The following is an 18539-nucleotide window of genomic DNA, read 5'->3' as shown; positions in this document are numbered from 1 at the left end:
GCAAAGAATAATACTGACTTAACTTGTGGTCCTTTATTTACAGTGTAGTACTTGCTTCACACGTTCACTATCGTGTATACTTAACATTGAAATACGCCGTAACACTTTTGATATAAACCTAAGGGACAAATCATTAGGTTTATTTTCTTGCTAAAGGGATCCAGCAGAATAGATGTCAAAATCACATCTCATAAGGCAAAGGGAAGGAATTAAAAATAAAAAAGTTGAGGTCTACTCTTGATTTTGAATGATTCGCAGATTGAATTGGTAAGATTTGTCTAAGCATATTGTATAATGTCATTTTAAATCAGCACTCTGCCATATGTTTCTCATGCATTATGAATACAATAAAGCGATAAATCAGATAGATATTGTCACGTTAAATTAAGAATACATGAAAATAGGATGGGGTAAGGAACTGACATTTTTTTAATTTTGAAGTCACGTGTACACTGCAGAATGTTTTGCATCGTTGTAGTGTATCAGAACTTTGCTGCATCTTTCAAATTCTCGTTTGGCCTCTTCTGTTCTGCAGTGTGGTACTGAGTCGCCAGGTGTCAGTGTGAGGACACGTACTATTTTGTTGATCACGTGACTTCACGCAGGAAACTGGTGTTCTGCCCACCACCTCTTGATAACATTCGCGCTGGCTGATCTCTGTGTCTGCCTATTCAGTGTCAATTGTCTCGCTGTCCTTAATTCTCAGGCAGTTGGATTCGTGGAAGAATATTTTTATGCACAAATAAATTGTAGTTAACTTATTCAAGGGCAACTGATTTTCTTAGAATGGACCTGCAGTGATGTTTTTTTGCATCAGCATGGAACAAAGAGGCGCGCAGGATTGGGTGAGACGCTGTTTTCTCTGGTGCGTGGCTGCGGTGCTTTTGTGCAGCGTGACTTCGGCGCAATTAAGATACTCCATCTCCGAGGAGGTCGATGGAGGAACGGTAGTTGGGAATGTTGCAAAAGACCTCGGATTGGATAGAAATACGCTGAAAGAGCGCAAATATCGGATTGTTTCAAGTACTCCGGAGCCTCTTTTTCATGTGAGTGAGACCGACGGCGTTCTTTACGTCAGCAGGAAGATCGACAGGGAAAAGGAGTGCCCGCAAAGCAGTACATGTTTGATCAACTTAAAAACCGTGCTCGAAAACCCACTTGAGGTCCACTATGTTGGAGTGGAGGTGCTGGATGTAAACGACCATTCGCCCAGTTTTCCCGAGGAAGAAACAAAGCTAGATATTTCAGAGTCAGTGTTGCCTGGTGCAAGATTTCAGCTGCCGGCTTCTAAGGATGGAGACACTGGTCAATTTTCTGTTCAGCAATATAAACTGAGTGACAATGATCATTTTCGTTTGGAAGTTAAAGACAAAGGAAAAGATGGGAAAATTCCCATACTGGTTGTGAAAAAATCTTTAGACAGGGAAAAAACAGGGCATTTATCATTAGTGTTAACTGCATTGGATGGAGGTAAACCTCAGAAAACCGGTGAAATTAATATTTCAATAAACGTGATTGATGTGAATGACAATGTTCCTGTTTTCTCCCAAGAAGTTTATTCTGTGACACTGAATGAAAATGCTGTAATTGGAACAACCGTTATACAAGTAAATGCAACTGATTTAGATGAAGGCCCAAATGGAGAAGTAATTTATTCCTTTAGCAAGAATAATCAAAATATAATGCATTTGTTCGACATAATTGCAAATAGTGGTGAGATTGTGGTGAAAGGTCTAATAAATTATGAGGATAATGACATGTTTGAAATTGAAATCCAAGCATCAGATAAAGGTCTTGCACCACTAACAACAGAAAAAAGTGTCATCATCAAGATAGTTGACGTTAATGACAATGCACCTGAAATTGAAGTGACGTCATTTTCCAGTTCCATTCCTGAAGATTCCAGACCGGGAACAACAGTTGCTCTAATTAATGTGAACGATTTTGATTCTGGCCTCAATGGAAAAGTAATTTGCTCCATAAATGAAGATGTTCCTTTTACTTTGTCACCGTCATTACAAGACAAAATGTTTTCTTTAGTGACCAAATCACCTTTAGACAGGGAGAAAAGGTCCCACTATGATATAACAGTAGTTGCAAGAGATGCCGGTCAACCTGCACTCTCATCTCAAAAGACAATCAGTGTTTACATTTCAGACGTGAACGATAACTGTCCCGAGTTTTCATCCAGTCCTTACACTTTCTATGTCACCGAGGGCAACGATGCAGGCGCCGCCATCTTTTCTGTCAAAGCCTCTGATCAAGATGACAATGAGAATGCTGTTGTTTCATATCACATTCTCAGAAATTATAACACGCTGTCTTCATTTTTAAGTATAAATAGTGACAATGGACAGATCTCGGCCCTAAAAAGTTTTGACTTTGAGACGCTGAAAAGTTTCCAGTTCCAAGTGGTGGCCAGAGATGGTGGAAGTCCTCCACTGAGCAGCAACGTGACAGTGAAGGTGTTCATTCTGGATCAGAACGATAACGCTCCAGTAATCCTGTATCCAGTCAGCTCCAACGGTTCTGCCCAAGGTGTGGAGGAGATTCCCCGCAACATCAAAGCGGGAGACTTGGTGACCAAAGTTCGAGCCTACGACGCCGACATCGGCTATAATGGCTGGTTGCTCTTTTCGCTGCAGCGAGTCAGCGACCACAGTCTGTTTTCTTTGGACCGCTACACGGGCCAGATCAGAACACTTCGGTCGTTAACGGAGACGGACGAGGCTGAGCATCGCCTGGTCGTCCTGGTCAAAGACAACGGCAACGTGTCGCTCTCGGCAACAGCTACGGTGACCGTCAAACTCGTGGAGCCCAAAGAGGCTTTTGCGGCTTCTGACGTGAAAAGTGCAGCCGCGGTAGACGAGGAGGACAATGTGACTTTTTACCTGATGATCACTTTGGGCTCGGTGTCGCTCCTTTTTGTCATCAGCATTGTGGTGCTGATTGCCATGCAGTGCTCCAAATCCACTGAGTACACTTCCAAATATCTGCAAGAAACCAATTATGATGGCACACTCTGTCACAGCATCCAGTACAGATCGGGAGACAAACGCTACATGTTAGTTGGACCCCGAATGAGTATCGGCTCCACCATAGTACCGGGCAGCCATGCCAACACGCTGGTGCTCCCTGACAGGAGACATACTTCTGGCGAGGTAAGTTTTTTTTTTACTTGCAGCGTTTTTCATGGCATTGCTTCATTGCATTTTGGATTGCTAAAAATCCATTTGGTCATGCTGTTCATAGAATTATGGATGCGTGTTGGTAAAATTAACATGATTAGACAGTGGCATAAATACAATTGTCTTTCCTCAATCAGTTGACTCCCGATTTGCGTATAGTGCTGAACTCTACTCTGTTATGTACATAGTTTTTTGTTGTAAACACAGATGTAGAATCTCTAGATGGAAGAATGTTGACGATATAACTTGTTTTATAAGCAATACTTGCTGCCTAATGAGAAATGGTTCAAAAGTTTACATTCAAGTTGTTCTTAGATGAAAATGTATTTTTCCTTTTGCGGATTTACACAAAAAGAACAGACTATCGTTTCCCCTCAACTACAGTATTTCCTTGTTGGCCTCTTATATTGCATGTGTGGGTACATTAGTGTTTTGCTGCAACCACCCGATTAGGAAAATTTGAATGCGGTGACATTTGCTGTCTTATAATTTCAAAGAACAACATGCAAGTGTTTGAATTTGTCAAAGGATTTGTCTCCCTCTGTCTTTTTGTGTAGTTTCCAAATTGACTCGTTAATTTAGAGCGGAAGTGCTGTGCGTACTCCTGCAGAAAACAGTGCATTTAAATCATTTACAGCTTTTTGCTTGAGACGCGTTATTCATGATAGGATGATTGTATGTTACGTTTATTCGACAGTAGGGGTCAGTCTAGCCCAATATAATTTCGCGTCTAGCACTACTTTACGTCACGGTCCCTTTTCAGAGCCGACCACCTCGTTTGTGTTATTTCTCGAATGCTTCCTGGTTGGTGCAGTGTCGAAATTAGCGATTGCAATTTTTATTCTCAAAGCCTTTTACTGGAACTGCTTAGTTATATTTTTGTGCCTTATTTAGAATTAGCACGCACTTGTCTTTTGTTGGACATCGCAAATCAGAAGGATAATTTGTCATCTGCACGGCATGGAACAAAGACGATGCGGAGGTAGGAGGGAGCGACGCTGGTGGCTGTCTTTGGTGCTTATTCTGTGCAATGGAGCATGTGCACAGCTCAGATATTCCATATCAGAGGAGGTTCAAGAGGGAACTGTGGTCGGGAACATAGCGAAGGATTTGGGGCTGGATAAGGGTGCGCTTAAAGGGCGAGGATACCGCATCGTGGCCGGCACAGCTGAGCCCTTTGTAGAGGTGAACCAGGACGACGGCATCTTATATGTCGCGAGGAGGATAGACAGAGAGGAGGCGTGTGAACGCATCAGCCCTTGTGTGATCAACCTGAAAACAGTGCTTGAAAATCCACTAGAGGTGCACTATGTTGCCGTGGAAATATTAGACATCAACGACCACTCGCCTGTTTTTCTTGAAAAAGGAAAAAAACTTGAAATATCTGAGTCAGCTATGCCTGGAGCTCGGTTCCAGCTCCAAGCGGCACGAGACCCCGATGTGGGCCAGTTTTCCATTCAGCAATACAAGCTCAGTCAAAATGAATATTTTCGTGTTGAGGTAAAAGACAGAGGCGAGGACCGTAAAGTGCCATTTTTAGTCCTGCTCAAGCAGTTGGACAGAGAGACAACAGGGAGACAACGTTTGCGTCTGACAGCAGTAGACGGGGGGAAGCCCCCCAAGTCAGGCTCGATAGAATTAACTGTAGATGTCCTCGATGTGAATGATAACTCTCCTGTGTTTGACAAGGAGGTTTATTCTGCCTCCCTGAATGAAAACGTGCCAGTTGGCACTGTCGTGATTCAAGTAAATGCGACAGATATGGACCAGGGTGCAAATGGTGAAATAGTCTATTCATTTGGTAAGGAGGTGGATTTAAAAGTGATGGAGCTTTTCAGTATTGACTCAAGCACTGGTGAAATTAAAGTGATAGGCCACCTGGATTTTGAGGACAGCAAAAGCTATGAGATTGATATACATGCATCTGATAAAGGAACAGTTCCTTTGACAGCTGATAAGAGTGTCTTGATAACTGTCATTGATGTAAATGATAATGCGCCCGAAATAGAGGTAACATCTTTTTCTAACTCCATAAAGGAAGATGCAAAGATAGGAACCACTGTAGCTCTGATTAGTGTCAGTGACTTAGACTCTGGAATTAATGGCAAAGTGCTGTGTGCCATCAAACAAGACGTTCCTTTTACTTTATCGCCATCTTTACAAGAAAACATGTACTCTGTAGTCACAAAATCCCAACTGGATCGGGAGCATGTTTCTCAATATGAGGTCACCATCGCCGCAAAGGACACAAACGAGCCAGTGTTCTCAACCGAAAAGACCATAACTGTTGTTGTGTCAGATGTAAATGACAACAGTCCAGAATTTTCATCCAGCCCTTATACATTTTATATTACTGAAAACAACACACCTGGAGCCTCGGTGTTTTCAGTGAAAGCTTCTGATAAGGATGAAGCTGACAATGCTCTCATTTCTTATCATATTGTCAGAGAAGGAAGTGCAGACACTAAATTGTTTTCATTTCTGAACATCAACCCAGAAACTGGGGAAGTAATTGCACTGAAAAGTTATGACTTTGAGACATTGAAAAGTTTCCAGTTCCAAGTGGTGGCCAGGGATGGTGGAAGTCCTCCACTGAGCAGCAACGTGACAGTCAAGGTGTTCATTCTGGATCAGAACGACAACGCTCCAGTCATCCTGTATCCAGTCAGCTCCAACGGTTCTGCCCAAGGTGTGGAGGAGATTCCCCGCAACATCAAAGCGGGAGACTTGGTGACCAAAGTCCGAGCCTACGACGCCGACATCGGCTATAACGGCTGGTTGCTCTTTTCGCTGCAGAGAGTCAGCGACCACAGTCTGTTTTCTTTGGACCGCTACACGGGCCAGATCAGAACACTTCGCTCCTTGACGGAGACGGACGAGGCTGAGCAACGCTTGCTCATCCTGGTCAAAGACAATGGCAACGTGTCGCTCTCGGCAACGGCTACCGTGACCGTCAAACTCGTGGAGCCCAAAGAGGCTTTTGCGGCTTCCGACGTGAAAAGTGCGGCCACGGTGGACGAGGAGGACAATGTGACTTTTTACCTGATGATCACTTTGGGCTCGGTTTCGCTCCTTTTTGTCATCAGCATCATCGTGCTGATCGCCATGCAGTGCTCCAAATCCACCGAGTACACTTCCAAATATCTGCAAGAAACCAATTATGATGGCACGCTGTGTCACAGCATCCAGTACAGATCGGGAGAAAAACGCTACATGTTAGTTGGACCCAGAATGAGTATCGGCTCCACCATAGTACCGGGAAGCCACGCCAACACTCTGGTGCTCCCTGACAGGAGACACACTTCTGGCGAGGTAAGGCTCATTAACATATTACATTTTATTACAAATGTGAGAATAGATCACACATATAAATGCAAGTTGCTTTAGTGAATTGTAACTAATTTGGCACATTCTGACACTGCCAAAGTTGTGACTGTCTGATCCTGGTGATCATGTTTGGGTTTTGATGGAAGTATAGATGCCCTTTGTTTAACAGGGCTGTTGTTTCCCTTAAACTGTCTGAGAGTTGGGTGCTATCCGTGGTGCTGATGTTATGCCAGTGGTCAGCGATTTTATTTGTGTGAAAAGAGCAATACTACAGACTTGGTCTGCAACTCAGTTATCTACATTGTAGTTTGTTGATATGGTCACTCTTGTCCAGAAGATTTGCTTTCCATAGAAAATGGTTCCTACTATTTCAAATGTATAACCTTAAAACTCACATATACATTTGGGATCCAGTACATTTGCTTGACATGTGATTGTGAACAATTCAAAGATCATGATCTTGGATTAATGTTGAAATTGTGACATACCAATCATTTTCAATCTTCCATGGCAACACTTATTCAAGAATGAATTTTATAGCATACTTCTTGCAAAGCTATACAGAACATATTATTTTTATTGGCATTCTTGCACTTTTATGGCATAGAGGATTTATATTCTTCTCTTTCTGTCGTTGGTTGGTTGGTTGGTTGGTTGGTTGGTTGGTTGGTTGGTTGGTTGGTTGGATGGATGGATGGATGGATGGATGGATGGTTGCTTGGATGGATGGATAGATGGATGGATGGATGGATGGATGGATGGATGGATGGATGGATGGATGGATGGATGGATGGATGGATGGATGGATGGATGGACAAAACAGGTGATAATGTCTGTCCAAATAATTCAGAATGTCGCTGTCGATGGTGCTGAAACATGAAAACGTTAGTTCTTATCAGAAAAATAAATCTTGGGAATAAAATATGAAAAGAGTTCACAGCAAATAACTGTTAAAATACTGCTACGGCTGTACTATTTGTCCTCATATTCCTCTTGTTCATATAGGTGGCTCACTTTTCCTATCACGGATGTCAGACAATAAAAGTCATGTGATTTTGCCAGCATGTGTGTTTTTTTTTTTTATCTGCGTCACGGAGGAAGGCACTGATGAATTTCAACTTATATAGGCCACACGAGTGCAATGTAGGATAGACCGGTGTTGTCTGCTATTAAAGTCAAGGATGTCTTTGCTCCCTTCGGGTTCCGTATAACGGGAAACAAAGCTGGTATTTGGACAGCTTTGGTTTAACTTAGAGCTTTGTTATGCATGCTGCAAATGGATGCAGATAACCTGCCTCGCCTGTTCTGTAATATAAAATTTGGCCTCTGGGTGTCAGCGTGAGGACACGTACACATTGCATGTTCACGTGACTTATAGTGAGTGGTTGTTCTGCCCACCACCTCTTGGTAACATTCGCGCTGACATGATCACTGTGGCTGCCTCAACGGTGTCAATTGTCTCGCTGTCCTTATTTCTCAGGCAGTTGGATTCGTGGAAGAATATTTTTATGCACAAATAAATCGTAGTTAACTTACTCAAGGGCAACTGATTTTCTTAGAATGGACCTGCAGTGATGTTTTTTTGCATCAGCATGGAACAAAGGGGCGTGCAGGATTGGGTGAGACGCTGTTTTCTCTGGTACGCGGCTGCGGTGCTTTTGTGCAGCGTGACTTCGGCGCAATTAAGGTACTCCATCTCCGAGGAGGTCGATGGAGGAACGGTGGTTGGGAATGTTGCAAAAGACCTCGGATTGGATAGAAATACGCTGAAAGAGCGCAAATTTCGGATTGTTTCAAGTACTGCGGAGCCTCTTTTCCACGTGAGTCAGAGCGACGGCGTCCTTTACGTCAGCAGGAAGATCGACAGGGAAAAGGAGTGCCCCCAAAGCAGTACGTGTTTGATCAACTTAAAAACCGTGCTCGAAAGCCCACTTGAGGTCCACTATGTTGGAGTGGAGGTGCTGGATGTAAACGACCATTCTCCCAGTTTTCCTGAGGAAGAAACAAAACTAGATATTTATGAATCTGTGTTGCCAGGAGCAAGGTTTCAGATGAAAGCTTCTCAGGATGGAGACAGTGGTCAGTTTTCTGTTCAGCATTATAAACTCAGTGTCAATAATTATTTTGGTTTAGAAGTTAAAGATCGAGGGAAAGATGGCAAAATTCCCATATTGGTGGTTAAAAAATCATTAGATAGGGAGACAACTGGGTACCTTACGCTAGTGTTAATGGCAATGGATGGGGGAAAACCTCCTAAAACAGGTGAAATGAATGTTTTGATAAATGTGTTAGACGTTAATGATAATGCACCCGTTTTCGCTAAAGATGTTTATTCTGTGGTGCTCAGTGAGAATGCAGCAATAGGAACAACTGTCATACAAGTGAATGCCACTGATCTAGATGAAGGATCAAATGCAGATGTAATTTATTCTTTCAGCAATAGTATGAGTCAAAATATAATGGAAATATTTGATATCTCACAAACAGGGGAAATTGTTGTGAAAGGTCCTATAGACTATGAGGAGAATGACATGTTTCAAATTGAAATACAAGCATCAGATAAAGGTTCTGTTCCACTGATGGCAGAAAAAAGCATTATTATCAAAGTACTTGACATCAACGACAATGTCCCTGAGATTGAAGTGACGTCATTTTCGAGTTCTATCCCTGAAGATTCCAGGCCTGGGACCACAGTGGCTCTAATCAGTGTGAATGACTTGGACTCTGGAGTCAATGGGAAAGTCATTTGCTCCATAAATGAGGATGTTCCTTTTACTTTGTCACCATCATTGCAAGACAAAATGTATTCTTTAGTGACCAAATCACCTTTAGACAAGGAGAAAAGGTCCCACTATGATATAACAGTAGTTGCAAGAGATGCTGGTAAACCTGCACTCTCGTCTCAAAAGACAATCAGTGTTTCCATTTCAGATGTGAACGATAACAGTCCCGAGTTTTCAGCCAGTCCTTACACTTTCTATGTCACCGAAGGCAACGATGCGGGCGCCGCCATCTTTTCTGTCAAAGCCTTTGATCAGGATGACAATGAGAATGCTGCCATTTCATATCACATTCTCAGAAATGATCACATGCTGTCTTCATTTTTAAGTATAAATAGTGAAAATGGACAGATCTCGGCCCTAAAAAGTTTTGACTTTGAGACATTGAAAAGTTTCCAGTTTCAAGTGGTGGCCAGGGATGGTGGAAGTCCTCCACTGAGCAGCAACGTGACAGTCAAGGTGTTCATTCTGGATCAGAACGACAACGCTCCAGTCATCCTGTATCCAGTCAGCTCCAATGGTTCTACCCAAGGTGTGGAGGAGATTCCTCGCAACATCAAAGCGGGAGACTTGGTGACCAAAGTCAGAGCCTACGACGCCGACATCGGCTATAACGGCTGGTTGCTCTTTTCGCTGCAGCGAGTCAGCGACCACAGTCTGTTTTCTTTGGACCGCTACACGGGCCAGATCAGAACACTTCGCTCCTTCACGGAGACGGACGAGGCTGAGCACCGCTTGCTCATCCTGGTCAAAGACAACGGCAACGTGTCGCTCTCTGCAACGGCTACAGTGACCGTCAAACTCGTGGAGCCCAAAGAGGCTTTTGCGGCTTCTGACGTGAAAGGTGCAGCCACGGTGGACGAGGAGGACAATGTGACTTTTTACCTGATGATCACTTTGGGCTCGGTGTCGCTCCTTTTTGTTATCAGCATCGTGGTGCTGATAGCCATGCAGTGCTCCAAATCCAGCGAGTACACTTCCAAATATCTGCAAGAAACCAATTATGATGGCACGCTATGTCACAGCATCCAGTACAGATCGGGAGACAAACGCTACATGTTAGTTGGACCTAGAATGAGTATCGGCTCCACCATAGTCCCGGGAAGCCACGCCAACACGCTGGTGCTCCCTGACAGGAGACACACTTCCGGGGAGGTAAGGCTCATTCATGTATGACTTTTTTTTTTTAAGAATATGAAGAAATATGCCATGCACTACCGAATGCAAAAATTGCTGAATTACTTTTTATCCAATGTGACATATTTTCTGACATTGCATGCATTGAATTTAAAGTAGTGTTTTGGTTAAACTCAGCGGGAGTGGTGCTATCCGTGGTGCTGACCCCCCCCCCCCCCCCCCCGCTCAAGTGACGTCCTCCAGGAGCTCAGTTATTTTCTCAGTTGTTTTGTATTTGTATGCAATGAAAAAATACTATCTTCACTATGACACAGTTCTGGTGAGGTACAGCACAAAAACTCAGTTGTTTTGTAGATGAGAATAGTTGCCTGTGTGTGCGTGTTAACTTACAAAACACATCTTGTGCCAAGAGTACAATTTGAAAGCTGTTATAGGTTGCGCGTCTTCATTTGGTAGTGTATTATTCCTCTGATATTTTATATTATGGTGAGAATAGTTTAAAACCCTGTCATCATATTTTGTGATTAACAAAATCAGACAGATTCGTGTGGTCGGTGCTATAAGTGTTTGATTATCTAATTGTTGAGTCGAGTATGGCAAATAATATACGTATATAAGCACGTACATGGATTTTCCGTCTCAGCCCATTTAATTTACGCAATGAAATTTATGGTATATGCTACTTGAGAGGCAGTGATAAGTTGAAAGTCATTTCCTAGCCTATAGTATATGTCGATTGATAGGGATGGACAATCAGATTCACAGGCGGTGTTAATTGTTTTATGAAGGTTTTTCTTTGTCCTTCTCGAATGTTTTGCTCCGTGATTTCAAATCAGCACAGTGTGGACTAGAACGGTTTTGGGCTTTTGACACCTGGACGTTTTTGTGACTGCTCTATTTTGATTATTTTTTTTTTTTTAAAAAGCCTCCCACCAATATTCCCGTACAGTGTAGGGAAATTTTCGATCGCGTGGTGTCAGTGTAACTGTACAATCCTGCGCGCATGAGCGTTTCGTCATCAATTTCTATCAACCCCTGTTTGTCTCGCCGTCGGGCGCATCTCGGCTGCTTGCGGCTCATTCTGGAAATATTCAACTTGCTTTCACATCTGCAGTTGCAGGAAGAGAATGAACATTGCCGTTCATCGAAGCAGTGTGTTCTACAGCCGTATTGCTGTGTTTTTCTTGTGAGTATTTTTGTGAGTCATGGGACAAAGGAGGTGCGTGTCGGGGAGCGGGCGATGCTTTTTAGCCCGCTTCGTGGCCGCTGCGATTTTGTGCGGCTTGGCCTCTGCAAATTTGAGATATTCCATTTCTGAAGGGCTCATTGAAGGAACAATGGTCGGAAATATAGCCAAAGATCTTGGACTGGATAAAGTCACGCTGAAAGAAAGGAAATATCGCGTCGTTTCTAGCGACGCTGTGCCTCTTTTTCACGTGAATCCGGACGATGGCAACCTCTATGTGAGCCGACTAATTGACAGAGAGGAGTTGTGTGCACAGAGCACGACGTGTTTGATTAATTTGAAAACTGTGCTGGAAAACCCACTCGAGGTTCACTACGTGGGAGTGGACGTGCTGGATGTGAACGACCACGCTCCGATTTTTCAAGAGAAGGAGAAAAAAATGGACATTTTCGAGTCTGTTTTGCCGGGGGCTCGCTTTCAGCTGAAACCGTCACGTGATCTTGATAGCGGCCCGTTTTCCGTGCAAAATTATAAACTGAGTGAAAACGATCACTTTCGTTTGGAGGTCAAAGACAAAGGACAAGATGGTAAAATACCTGTATTAGTGCTGCAAAAATCATTGGATAGAGAAGCAGCAAGAAGCCACTCCCTGGTGCTGACTGCTCTTGATGGAGGCAAGCCTCCCAAATCTGGACATATGAATATTTCAATAACCGTGTTAGATATAAACGATAATACTCCAGTTTTTTCCCATGATACATATTCTGTGATGCTCCAGGAGAATGCTCCAGTGGGCACCACAGTGGTACAAGTAAATGCAAATGATTTGGATGACGGTCAAAACGGAGATGTTATTTATTCTTTCGGTGACAGTGTGAGTAATACTTTGTTTAAAATTTTTGACATTAACCGCTCAACGGGGGAGATAATTGTCACTGGTCTGATAGACTATGAGGAGCGGGAGATATATGAAATTGAAATTCAAGCATCAGATAAAGGGTTTGCCCCATTAACAACAGAAAAAAGTGTCATAATCAAGATAATTGATGTCAATGACAATGCACCTGAGATTGAAGTCACGTCATTTTCCAGTTCCATTCCTGAAGATTCCAGGCCTGGGACTACAGTTGCTCTAATTAGTGTGAACGATTTTGATTCTGGTCTCAATGGAAAAGTAATTTGCTCCATAAATGAGGATGTTCCTTTTACTTTGTCACCGTCATTACAAGACAAAATGTTTTCTTTAGTGACCAAATCACCTTTAGACAGGGAGAAACGGTCCCACTATGATATAACAGTAGTTGCAAGAGATGCCGGTCAACCTGCACTCTCGTCTCAAAAGACAATCAGTGTTTTCATTTCAGACGTGAACGATAACAGTCCCGAGTTTTCATCCAATCCTTACACTTTCTATGTCACCGAGGGCAACGATGCAGGCGCCGCCATCTTTTCTGTCAAAGCATTTGATCAGGATGACAATGACAATGCTGTCATCTCATACCACATTCTCAGAAATGATCACACGTTGTCTTCATTTTTAAGTATAAATAGTGAAAATGGACAGATCTCTGCCCTAAAAAGTTTTGACTTTGAGACGCTGAAAAGTTTCCAGTTCCAAGTGGTTGCCAGGGATGGTGGGAATCCTCCCCTGAGCAGCAACGTGACAGTGAAGGTTTTCATTCTGGATCAGAACGACAATGCTCCAGTCATCCTGTATCCAGTCAGCTCCAACGGTTCTGCCCAAGGTGTGGAGGAGATTCCCCGCAACATCAAAGCGGGAGACTTAGTGACCAAAGTGCGAGCCTACGACGCCGACATCGGCTATAACGGCTGGTTGCTCTTCTCGCTGCAGCGAGTCAGCGACCACAGTCTGTTTTCTTTGGACCGCTACACGGGCCAGATCAGAACACTTCGCTCCCTGACGGAGACGGACGAGGCCGAGCACCGCCTGCTCATCCTGGTCAAAGACAACGGCAACGTGTCGCTCTCGGCGACAGCTACCGTGACCGTCAAACTCGTGGAGCCCAAAGAGGCTTTTGCGGCTTCTGACGTGAAAAGTGCAGCCACGGTGGACGAGGAGGACAATGTGACTTTTTACCTGATGATCACTTTGGGCTCGGTCTCGCTCCTTTTTGTCATCAGCATCATCGTGCTGATTGCCATGCAGTGCTCCAAATCTACCGAGTACACTTCCAAATATCTGCAAGAAACCAATTATGATGGCACGTTGTGTCACAGCATCCAGTACAGATCGGGAGACAAACGCTACATGTTAGTTGGACCCCGAATGAGTATCGGCTCTACCATAGTCCCGGGCAGCCACGCCAACACGCTGGTGCTTCCTGACAGGAGAAACACTTCTGGTGGGGTAAGACAATTTTTTAAATGATTGTGGATTTTCTGCACGAGCAGCATACACAAATGATTTTAAATTGTCTGTAGAACAATTGTCGTTTCATTTTATTGTTGCCGATATTGATGTTGAATGTGTCCTGTTTTAAGACACACACATTGTGTGCATTTTGGCTGCATTTTCATATTGATTGCACTTAGACTCTTTTTAATAAGATAGTATTATTTGAGATCCATGCATGATTGTGCTTGTGTTGTACCCTTTGTTCAATGTGTTGTCTCATTTTCCAACTGACAGTACCACTTAATGACTATCTGCAAAAGTTTATAACCTAATTTCCCATTTATTATTTTAATATATGCCTAAGGTCACACTTTTTTTTTTTAGTTCATTTACAGCAATCGTTTTCAGGGCCTTATTTCCTTAAATGTGATTCAGTAATTCAGAATTGTTCAAGTGGAGTCACTGATTGATTTGTGGTGTAGTTCCCTGACTTTAAACAGGTAGCGTAGGTTTAACTCATACTCAATGATTGCGTGAATTATTGTCTGTCTCTATGTAATCCCTGCGACTGAATGTTGACTAGTCCAGTTTTGAGTTCGACCTTTGCCCCAAGTCAGCTGGAATGGGTAGTAGTAGGTCTTTGTGACCCTGAAGAGAATTGGCGGTATAGACAATGGATGGCGGTATGGATGATGTAAGAGCATGCTCCTCATTTTAGCCAGTTGTTTGCAGATAGCCTACATGTATGATATTAGCAAGACGTTATAATGCAAAATAATAGAAAATGAAAACTAAACATTTGGCAGATAATTTATTTACTACGTACATTGACTAACTGGGTCTGCCTACTTTCCGAGGATGGAACTAAAAAAGAAATGAGAGAACCTGAATGCCTTCCTGCAGTTGTGCCCACTTGTGCGACACGTCCCGTCCGCTGTCCATGGTCCTGGATCCGTAGAGGCACTTGCTGCCGCACATCGATACAGAGAAATACAGGCGGACAATTTATTTTCGGAATGCACCTACGTACGTCACTTTATTGACATAGTCGCCACAGTAATTTCCATCAGACATTTTGATAGTCTTTATAGTTTTGAACTTAATGCTATTGTTCTTCTGTCTGCCTGATAACAGCCAAACCGGGCTGCATTGTGCGGTATTTCCTGAATCTATTTGGTTTACATGTAAATTGACTTTTGTACTACGTATATTAATTAAAACAATTATATACTTGTAGGAAGTAATGTCAACACAGGGTGTCGCTGTGATGATAAAAGTCGTGGTTAGTCTGCTGCCTTCAGGTTCCTCCTCGTCATTGTATAGTCGCAGTTGTGTGAGCTGACTGATTCGATCGCTGCTGCGTTTGACCTGCATTTTTTGAAACCTTGTCATATTTTTGAAGGACTCTTGCCTCACTACAATGCACTAGTAGTGTATCAGCAACACGCTGCCCGTAACGTAGTTGTGTTTCATCATGGAACAAAGAGGATGCGCGGCGAGGAGCGCGCAAATGCGGTGGGTCTGCTGCCTGGTTGCTGTGCTTTTGTGGCGTGAAACCTCTGCTCAGTTGAGATATTCAGTCCCCGAGGAAATCAAAGAAGGAACTATTGTCGGAAATGTTGCAAAGGATTTGGGATTAGACAAGAGCACTTTGAAAGAACGCAAATATCGGATTGTTTCGAGCGCAACGGAGCCTCTTTTCCGCCTCGGAGAGAATGACGGCATCTTGTACGTAAGCAGGAAAATTGACCGGGAGGAGGTATGCGAGCGAAGCACTGCATGTGTAATTAATTTAAAAACGGTGCTAGAACACCCCCTGGAGGTGCATTATGTTGCCGTGGAAGTCGTGGATATAAATGACCATTCCCCCAGTTTCCCCGTGGAAATAAAGACGTTGGACATTCCTGAATCCGTGCAACCTGGAATGCGAATTCCACTCAAAGCGGCACGAGATGCAGACAGCGGTCCTTTCTCTGTCCAGCAGTATAAACTTAGCGCAAATGATCATTTCCGTTTAGAAGTTAAAGATAAAGGAGACAATGAAAAAATTCCAATATTGATTGTGCAAAAACATTTGGACAGGGAGGAAGCCGGAAGTCATTCATTAATGTTAACTGCACTAGATGGTGGAAAACCGCCCAAAACAGGCGACATTAATATTTTAATAAATATATTAGACAATAATGATAACTCGCCTGTTTTTTCGTCAGATGGATATTCTGTGACACTTTATGAAAATGCTCCTGTAGGCACAACAGTTGTTCAAGTAAATGCAACTGATTTAGACGAAGGTCCAAATGGTGATGTTGTTTATGCATTTAGCAACAGTGTGAGTCACAGATTATTAAATCTTTTTGAAATTAATCATTTAACAGGTGCAATAACGGTGAAAGGAATTATTGACTTTGAAGAAAAAGATAAATATGAGATTGAAATCCAAGCATCAGATAAAGGTTCCCTCCCATTAACAACAGAAAAAAGTGTCCTCATCAAGATAATTGATGTCAATGACAATGCACCTGAGATCGAAGTCACGTCATTTTCCAGTTCCATTCCTGAAGATTCCAGACCTGGGACTACAGTTGCTCTAATCAGTGTGAATGATTTGGACTCTGCTCTAAACGGAAAAGTTCTTTGCTCCATAAATGAGGATGTTCCTTTTACTTTGTCAACATCATTACAAGACAAAATGTTTTCTTTAGTGACCAAATCACCTCTAGACAGGGAGAAACGGTCCCACTATGATATAACAGTAGTTGCAAGAGATGCTGGTCAACCTGCACTCTCGTCTCAAAAGACAATCAGTGTTTTCATTTCAGACGTGAACGATAACAGTCCCGAGTTTTCATCCAGTCCTTACACCTTCTATGTCACCGAGGGCAACGATGCAGGCGCCGCCGTCTTTTCTGTCAAAGCCTTTGATCAAGATGACAATGAGAATGCTGTCATCTCATACCACATTCTCAGAAATGATCACACGTTGTCTTCATTTTTAAGTATAAATAGTGAAAATGGACAAATATCAGCCCTAAAAAGTTTTGACTTTGAGACGCTGAAAAGCTTCCAGTTCCAAGTGGTGGCCAGGGATGGTGGGAGTCCTCCACTGAGCAGCAACGTCACAGTGAAGGTGTTCATTCTGGATCAGAACGACAACGCTCCAGTCATCCTGTATCCAATCAGCTCCAACGGTTCTGCCCAAGGTGTAGAGGAGATTCCCCGCAACATCAAAGCGGGAGACTTGGTGACCAAAGTCCGAGCCTACGATGCCGACATTGGCTATAACGGCTGGTTGCTCTTTTCGCTGCAGCGAGTTAGCGACCACAGTCTGTTTTCTTTGGACCGCTATACTGGGCAGATCAGAACACTTCGCTCCTTGACGGAGACGGACGAGGCCGAGCACCGCCTGCTCGTCCTGGTCAAAGACAACGGCAACGTGTCGCTCTCGGCGACGGCTACTGTGACTGTCAAGCTCGTGGAGCCCAAAGAGGCTTTTGCGGCTTCTGACGTGAAAAGTGCAGCCACGGTGGACGAGGAGGACAATGTGACTTTTTACCTGATGATCACTTTGGGCTCGGTCTCGCTCCTTTTTGTCATCAGCATCATTGTGCTGATTGCCATGCAGTGCTCCAAATCTACCGAGTACACTTCCAAATATCTGCAAGAAACCAATTATGATGGCACGTTGTGTCACAGCATCCAGTACAGATCGGGAGACAAACGCTACATGTTAGTTGGACCCCGAATGAGTATCGGCTCCACCATAGTCCCGGGCAGCCACGCCAACACGCTGGTGCTCCCTGACAGGAGACACACTTCCGGGGAGGTAAGGCCCATTAACATATGTCATTTAATTACGAATTCGAAGAAATATGCCACTATCAAATGCAAAAATTGCTGATTTGATTTTTAACAAATTTAACATTTTCTGACATTGCCAGCAAAAATTTTGACACTTTGATCCTGGTTAGCTTGTTCAGGTTGTGGTGGAACTTAAAGTCGTGTTTTGGCAAACTCAGCGGGGGTGGTGCTATTCGTGGTGCTGAAGCCCGCCCCTGCCCCAAGTTTGTCGTGCTAGCGCTCAGTGATTTGTATTTGTATGCAATATATAATACTGATTTGAGTTGGACACACTTCTTGCAAGGTACACCATAATAACTCAGTTGTTTTGTGTGTGTGCATGTCAACTTACAAAATACATATTTGTGCCTTTGGAGCAAGGACAACAATTTGAAAACTGCTGTAGATTTAGCTTCTTCATTTGATATTGTATTATTACCATGATTATGGTGAGACTATGTCCCATGCTTCCAACCCTGTCCTTAGATTGTGACTAACACAATTATCATGGTCGGAGCTATAAGTGCTTGATTATAAAGTGGTTTGGTAGTTTTTAAGATACCCCCAAAAACCGATTTACATCTACAGTCAGACGAAAATATGTTGTGCATAATCTCAATTAGGTACATAATATAGTAGAGCAATATAGGAAAGTGCATATTAAATTTGAATTTTGTTTTGTTTTGTTTATGGAACATGTTTTGGGGTTTGTTGCTTATTCGTACACT

General features: G+C 43.2%; 5 protein-coding genes across 5 annotated transcripts in view; all 5 read left to right on the top strand.

Annotated features, from left to right (window-relative positions):
• Nucleotides 1-662: 662 nt before the first annotated feature.
• Nucleotides 663-3353, top strand: LOC133156515 (protocadherin alpha-8-like). Its single transcript, XM_061282715.1, has 2 exons — nt 663-3185; nt 3348-3353. Exons 1-2 carry the CDS (start codon nt 801-803, stop codon nt 3351-3353), a joined length of 2391 nt encoding a protein of 796 aa, XP_061138699.1. The 5' UTR covers nt 663-800.
• A 704-nt stretch (nt 3354-4057) lies between these two features.
• The window catches only part of LOC133150543 (protocadherin alpha-C2-like), a 102540-nt gene continuing 88058 nt past the window's right edge, over nt 4058-18539 (top strand). The window contains exon 1 of the mRNA XM_061273224.1: nt 4058-6500. Within this exon, the coding sequence (XP_061129208.1) occupies nt 4149-6500 (2352 nt within the window). The 5' untranslated portion in view covers nt 4058-4148. The remainder of the gene's footprint in view (nt 6501-18539) is intronic.
• LOC133150665 (protocadherin alpha-6-like) lies at nt 8108-10471 on the top strand. The gene has a single exon (XM_061273236.1). The coding sequence runs from the start codon at nt 8108-8110 to the stop codon at nt 10469-10471; it is 2364 nt and encodes a 787-aa protein (XP_061129220.1).
• On the top strand, nt 11638-14007 carry LOC133162482 (protocadherin alpha-8-like). The gene has a single exon (XM_061291696.1). The coding sequence runs from the start codon at nt 11638-11640 to the stop codon at nt 14005-14007; it is 2370 nt and encodes a 789-aa protein (XP_061147680.1).
• Nucleotides 15449-18308, top strand: LOC133162400 (protocadherin alpha-8-like). The gene is made up of 2 exons (XM_061291558.1): nt 15449-17816; nt 18298-18308. The coding sequence occupies exons 1-2, from the start codon at nt 15449-15451 to the stop codon at nt 18306-18308; spliced, it is 2379 nt and encodes a 792-aa protein (XP_061147542.1).

Source organism: Syngnathus typhle, linkage group LG1, assembly GCF_033458585.1.
Source record: "Syngnathus typhle isolate RoL2023-S1 ecotype Sweden linkage group LG1, RoL_Styp_1.0, whole genome shotgun sequence".
In the NCBI taxonomy this organism is placed as follows: domain Eukaryota; kingdom Metazoa; phylum Chordata; class Actinopteri; order Syngnathiformes; family Syngnathidae; genus Syngnathus; species Syngnathus typhle.
Note: the sequence above shows the minus strand (reverse complement) of the source record. Positions and strands in the feature narration are given on the sequence as shown.

Excerpts from the sequence above, each read along its gene's own strand:
- LOC133156515 (XM_061282715.1), top strand. The coding sequence starts at position 801 with ATGTTTTTTTGCATCAGCATGGAACAAAGAGGCGCGCAGGATTGGGTG.
- LOC133150665 (XM_061273236.1), top strand. The coding sequence starts at position 8,108 with ATGGAACAAAGGGGCGTGCAGGATTGGGTGAGACGCTGTTTTCTCTGG.
- LOC133162482 (XM_061291696.1), top strand. The coding sequence starts at position 11,638 with ATGGGACAAAGGAGGTGCGTGTCGGGGAGCGGGCGATGCTTTTTAGCC.
- LOC133162400 (XM_061291558.1), top strand. The coding sequence starts at position 15,449 with ATGGAACAAAGAGGATGCGCGGCGAGGAGCGCGCAAATGCGGTGGGTC.